This window comes from Anoplophora glabripennis, unplaced genomic scaffold (assembly GCF_000390285.2).
Source record: "Anoplophora glabripennis isolate ALB-LARVAE unplaced genomic scaffold, Agla_2.0 scaffold414, whole genome shotgun sequence".
Lineage (NCBI taxonomy): Eukaryota > Metazoa > Arthropoda > Insecta > Coleoptera > Cerambycidae > Anoplophora > Anoplophora glabripennis.
Genome location: NW_019416509.1, coordinates 328,383 through 334,926, shown reverse-complemented (window position 1 = coordinate 334,926; position 6,544 = coordinate 328,383). Strand labels below are relative to the sequence as shown.

The following is a 6,544-nucleotide window of genomic DNA, read 5'->3' as shown; positions in this document are numbered from 1 at the left end:
TCCTTTATATTTGGATTTCTTTGAAACTAGAAAATGGGATATCTAACGTTTCATACTTTTCAACAATGGCAGGGAAAGAATGACTGCCTCCACAAAATCCTCGCCAAAGGCTAACACAGGGTTGTACAGTATATAGGCTTTCAATTGACGTGGTTGGTGATTTTATGATTGCTGACATGGTAAAACATTTTTCAGTACCTATTTACTACTGTAGTTTGAGAACTATTCGTAAATTATTTCACAACAAATAAATATTTAATATACAGGGTGTTACAAATTAGTAGGTCAAGCAGTTAACCACATATTCTTTGGACAAAAATAATGGGACTTTTCTTATGTCACTTCTCATTTCAGAGACCCATTTTCAAAATACAGGGTGTCAAAACTAAAATTTAAAAAATGATTTTTATTGATAACTCCGATGATTGTAGAGATATTTATTTGAAATTTAGCACATCTTAGGTCGGCACACTTTTTATGTAATTTTGGTTTAAAATATCAAGGCGCGAACGGAGGGGAGGGGGTTGCAGCACCCATAAACCCCCTATTTTTTGAGTGCGCCTATGCTTTCCGACTATTTTTTTTTATCTACCGGCGTTTTATTCTACTTTTTTAATATTGTAAGATTTTTATTTGGGGCCTCGTAGACGAGATATTGTAACTTTTCTGGATACGCGAAAATTTCATTTATATGGTATCAATACAGTAAAGGACTTAAACTTTAATATATATTTATTAATGGTATAGGTACATTTTAAATAAAACGCACATCCATATGCTTCTAAACTGTTGGAACTGATTGGGGCTCGACTAACAACCAGATGTCGCTGTCGTCGCCCTCCTTAGAGCCCTGAAGTTTTACTTTGTTACCTTTGTGGACCATAAAATCGTTTGGGTAGAATTCAACCTGAATTCTTGTGTCGTCGTTCGCATTTAATTTCCATCTTTGGTTACGTCCACCATGTTTAGACCAAGTGAAAATGGCTCTGGTTACAGGACATGCATCGAGAACCTTCCTGGAAGAATACAGAGTGTTTTAATAAGAATTGTACAGTTTACAAATTTTGCTCTTTTTAATCTACGTAGTATATCGTAAAATAAATATGGAAACTTGCATAAGGTTGAATCGACGGTCCCCTCTAGACATCCTTTAATGAACCTACACTATACCGGGTGTATCAGAGTTAAAGTGACAAAAGCTTAGGGGAGATTCCGCTCAGCAACATATGTAAAAAAGTTCATATACAGGGTGTCCCGTTCATGTTTCAGTTTGTTGTAAACTAACATTTAAAGAAGTAAATCAAAATAAACAGATTATGGTTATTAATTATTTATTATTAATTAATTTCAGATTTTGTAAACTACTACACTACTATTACTAAAATAAACAATTGCTGAATACAGTAAATTGTTGATGGACATGAATGCTTAAAAAAAGTGATAAAAGCAGAAAAATATTAGGAAAGAAACTCAGAGACATACAGAACAAAACAGCTGCACAATTAAATAAATGTGCAAACGCGAAATACTACAGTAGATACTGAAATTGTCCTCCATTTCCTTCTATGCAACTTCATTTTTCTCGAAAATGGTACATGCTACCGAATTTCGACAAGTATACCTTTTTTTGTAGTATGCTTTAGAGTTTACAGAACCGTTTAGAAATGTAATAAATTTTGACTTTTAACATATATTTTTTTTCGATTGTACCCCTCCAATTACCTGTATCGGCGACACTGCTTTTCATAAAGAAACCGTTTGTACATTATTCTTAACGCACAGTTGATGTCTACTCGTGTACAAATTTTGACGTTTTTATCTTTAGCCGATTTTTAGATAATTAAGCAAAACCTTTTGGATAGTAACAACTTCAACACACTGTATCTCGAAAAAAGGGCGTCTAAGAAAAAAACTTTACATGAACTACCCCTATTATTTTTCCATAAGGAACTTGCACACAAGCTGCTTGATTTTACTTATAACATAGGTAACCGCTTTTGAGATAGTTTACATTTGGGTTGCTGAAGATATTTCAGTCCTTAGTAGGTATGGAGGTAGTTCTTTTTAAGCATGAAAATATATCTCGAATTGTAGTTGGTTTTTTGGCCCCAACATGTTAAATTAAGATATCATCGATGGTATTCACTTACTGGTTTCCAATATTACGAACTATATAGTGTCCAGGTGTGTCGCTTCCTTCCAATGTCCATATTTGGGTGTTTCTATTTTTCCACTGACCTATGGCTATATCCTTTTTTGCCCCATCCAAAACCATTCCCGTTTTTTTGTTTTTTATCATAAATTTTTGCGGGTAACCTTCAACACACGCCGAAAAAATGTATTTATAAAGACTCCAGATTATTATAATTAATTCAGTAGAATACAAGACGGATTTTTTTCACGTGATTCTTGCAAGATAAACTGTTTTTTAGGACGACAAGACATACTTTCATCCTCATTTAATAACCTTCCACTTGTAATAAATACATGATTTAATTTATTTCAACATAACTGATAATTGATATCTATACAGGGTGTTTTTTAATAACGTGCTAATATTTAAGGAGGTTATTCTTGGATCCATTTTAAGATATGTCCTAAAAGTCTTAACTTTTGAACTACAGGGTGCTAAAGTTTTATGAGAAAACATTTTTTTATGATAACTTTGGTATTACCCTAGATATTTTTTCATATTTGGTACACGCCTTCCATTCGTCGAGAGAAAATAAAATTCATTCATTTGTACGCTGTTATGAAATTAGGTACCTACTTACTAATAAGAATTAAAAACGATCTAGTAGGTAAAATGCAGATTTTGTTTTGCAAATATAAACAGTTTTGACAGTAGTCTATCCAGTCTAGTTGTCACGTATTTAAGTCATTAACATGCACTACATGTATGGGCTTGCTGATGGTACCGCACTAGAAGCCAGGCGGTTGTATGAAGACCGCTTTCCAAATAGAAATATTCCGGATACGCGAACATTTTCAAACATTCATAGAAGATTGTGCCAAAAAGGAAGTTTTAAACCAGACAATCATCAAAAAGCAGTACACCGTACTGTAAGAACTCCAGAAATTGAGATAACGGTTTTGAGTTCAATTGAGGAGCATTAAGTATAAGTATAAGAAAAATTGGGAAAAATTTGAATGTCTCACATGTTCTTATTTGGAAAATTCTCCATGACTTTTTATTATATCCCTACCATATCCAACGGGTTCAAGTTCTACTTCCTCGCGACTTTCCATTACGGATAAACTTTTGCCAATGGTTTCTTCATAAAGTAAATGAAAATTCATTATTTTAAACTGAAATTTTATTCACCGATGAAGTCAACTTTTCCAGAAACGCCATCCAAAACTTCCACAACAATCACATTTAGGCTGAAGAAAACCCACATGTAATCTTGGAATCCCGTTACGAGGAGCAGTTTTCCGTTAACGTGTGGGTTGGAACATGCGGTAACATATACAAAACCTGTACAGACGCGATAATAAAATTATTTGTACAACAGAAAATGCATCTCGATGATTAGAAGGCGTGTACCAAATTTGAAAAATATATAGGGTAATACCAAAGTTATCATAAAAAAATATTTTTTCATAAAACTTTAGCATTCTGTAGTTCAAAAGTTTAAGACTTTTAGTTGTTTATGTTCATATGAAGTTTTTTTCTTAAAATGGACCCAAGAATAACCTTAAATATTAGCACATTATTAAGAAACACCCTGTATAAACCTAACTTGAAAAAATAGCTTAAATATTGTTTGATAACAACACTTACCCCATGTAATTGCAATTTGTATAAGTACTACACAAATTAATGTTTTTAACAACATGATTTTGCTGCTTCTGTTGCAATAGTCTTTCAATATACATGCTCAGCTATATATGTATATGTAAGTGTATGCATCTCATATTAACTTGAACTCAGCCGATAATCTTTGGAACTAGTGACACTGGGTTTTCCATATTGCTGATATTTAAGGTTCACTTGATACAAAAATACGCAAAGTTGATGTTTGGAAAATACCGTTATCACACGTTAAACCAGTTAGAGATAGATATGCAGTACAAATCAAAATTCAATGTTCTTTTTATTTATATCGGGTTGGTTTTCTATAATACAGGGTGTCCCACTAAGGTCGGTGAGGTACGATATTAGGGAAAGTATAGGCCCTAGAGCTTCGCGAAATAAAATTGACTAATAGTTTTCAAATTCGTAGTTTGGTCGCTAGGGGAGCAATCTACATAACAAAACAGAGTTGAATTTTTCTCAGAAATGTTTCCTTTTCAGGTATGTTAAATAGTACAAATATGGATAGACGGATTCATTGGGCATAACTTTTGTAATTGACATTTTGTTCTATCTCTCGACAGAAAGGGTGGGGGAAGCATCTAATACCTGATCTGAAAAATACATTTTTTTAAGTATTAGCTCATCAAAAGCCCATAGTGTTATACCTCGTTGTAAAGGTATTTTCATGCTTTATCTCGTGGTGAATGCGTAATGTCATTTACCTCAACATGGAAACCTATAGATGGCGTTATTTCAAAAGAATACCGTTTTATGGATTTTCTCATAAATTTTAAATGCAATGCTATAGTTTCCTTTACATAAATGAATTCAGCACAAAAAATTGATGAATATAGTATAAGTTTGAAATTTCTAACAAAAGTGTTGTTTATTCATTGGCGCCATTTATCCAAGTTTAGGTTATTTCACGATTTCTTAAAAAAATGAGATAGCGAGATAAAACTTTTTACAGGTTAGTTTTAAGAGCATAAAAATAGCTACATTTTGACGTCAAAAAGGGTTCGATAACTTTTTTTGTCATCAAGTTATTCGCAAATTAGTGAGCAAAAAATAAATAATGATAATGAATGAGGAACACGACACTACCGAAAAGACATTTAATTACCCGAACAAAATGCGTTTAACCATAAGTGGAGGTCTGTTTTTTAGGTCTGTACGTGTTCCCTGGAATACCAATCCCAAATATTGTTTAAAACTTAAATTGGCAATTCGAAATTAGCCTGGTAAGTTGTATCATAATTTAGGAGCGTTGCCAGTAAAGGTAGGATAAAACTCGAAACGATCGTAATAAAAATTTAAAAAAGAAAAAAAAAGTTTTGAACTGTTTTTTGAGGTTAGGGAAAAATCCTGATATGTCTTCAGCTGCTATAAATACATGGAGGGTATCCATACTCTGTTATATGAGGATTTTTGTTGTGTGCCTGTGTATTTGGATGGTCAGATGGATCTGGTCTGCGACAGGACGGGCCTCTCGTAGACGGCCCATGGGCTGAAGCAAACCGAAACATTAGTTTGCCCAACGGATGGAGCATTAGGATTGTTACAGGGCATTTAACGGGTTACGGTATATCAAAACAAATTTTTTCTAATATAAAAAATATATTGGCAGACATGCCTACCTTTCAGTAAAATACGTCGATAGAAATAATTTTTGAACCGAGAATCGACAAAAAAGCAAATGTATTGTTGTGTTTTATTGAATTTGAAATTTTGATCGATTCTTTTCTCGACAACCAAAACACAAAATTGTCGAACAAACACAAATTTTAAGGGTGAATATGTTTGAAATAGACACGAAAAGTGTGTGTATTACTTTAATCAATTTAAATGAAAGATATTTACCAATAGTATACGTTAAAATGTTGTATTTAATCAATTTTCACAATAAAACGTATCGACTGTCAAAATTATAACAAAAAGTGAATTTGCATATTCACAAAACTATTTAAATGCACTCATGTACTACAATTATGTTATAGAGAACAGTAAAGAACCATATTACAATATTAAATGTCAATTATAAGATCTGGCATGATCACATTTAATAAAATAGTGAACTTTTGACAAGTCATCGACGGAGGACTAAGGTTTTTTCACATGTAATCCTGATTCATTCAATAAAAATGATATGAAGACAAAGCATAGTATACCTGTAACCAGAATATATGTGTGGAATTAAACCTATGCATCTGTGAAAACTTTTATGTACCATATAAATGTTGAAATTTGTTTGTTCCGTTAGAATTTGTAAATTTTTAATTGTAAAAGTGTATCAGGACAGCAAAATCATATGTGCATAATGTAAAAGACCCTCATAACTCCATAAACTGTGTATAAACTCCAACCAAAGTTCAAATTGTTGTGCAAACTTTATAAATACTTGACGGATCGGAGCACTTTGAAATTTTCTTTCGTTTACATCTGAAAAAACGAGTAAAATCTTTATGAAAGGTGAAAAAAAGGTGGTACTAAAGACAGTGAAAGGACAGACATGCTTAGAATTAATCTATTTATCAATATTTAGTTGAAATTTGTTAATATAAGTAAAATTTTGGCATAACTTTTAACTTAACCTAGAAACGTGCAACTGGTGTCAAAAGAATCAGAAAAATGTAAGGAAGCTGAAAATTTAAATTTCGTGCATCATAATTCAGTCTAAAAGTTAGTATTTGCATAGATAAAATTTCAAAAATGTTGGTTTATTGTTGCCATGGTAATTTTCATTTG

The 6,544-nt window shown here is 32.4% G+C and overlaps 1 protein-coding gene across 1 annotated transcript; it reads right to left on the bottom strand.

The window, feature by feature from the left end:
* Positions 1–714: 714 nt before the first annotated feature.
* LOC108908495 lies at positions 715–3,891 on the bottom strand. The gene is made up of 3 exons (XM_018712551.1): positions 3,785–3,891; positions 2,151–2,316; positions 715–1,016 (listed from the first exon to the last, which is right to left on the bottom strand). The coding sequence occupies exons 1-3, from the start codon at positions 3,837–3,839 to the stop codon at positions 782–784; spliced, it is 456 nt and encodes a 151-aa protein (XP_018568067.1). The 5' UTR covers positions 3,840–3,891; the 3' UTR covers positions 715–781.
* Between the last annotated feature and the right edge of the window lie 2,653 nt (positions 3,892–6,544).

Bases quoted from the DNA above. Each gene is read 5' to 3' on its own strand.
- LOC108908495 (XM_018712551.1), bottom strand. From the start codon at position 3,839: ATGTTGTTAAAAACATTAATTTGTGTAGTACTTATACAAATTGCAATT. The intron at 2,317-3,784 runs GTAAGTGTTGTT...CGTGTGTTGAAG, and splicing joins ACAAATTGCAATTACATGGG to GTTACCCGCAAAAATTTATG. The intron at 1,017-2,150 runs GTAAGTGAATAC...GTATTCTTCCAG, and splicing joins GTTCGTAATATTGGAAACCA to GAAGGTTCTCGATGCATGTC.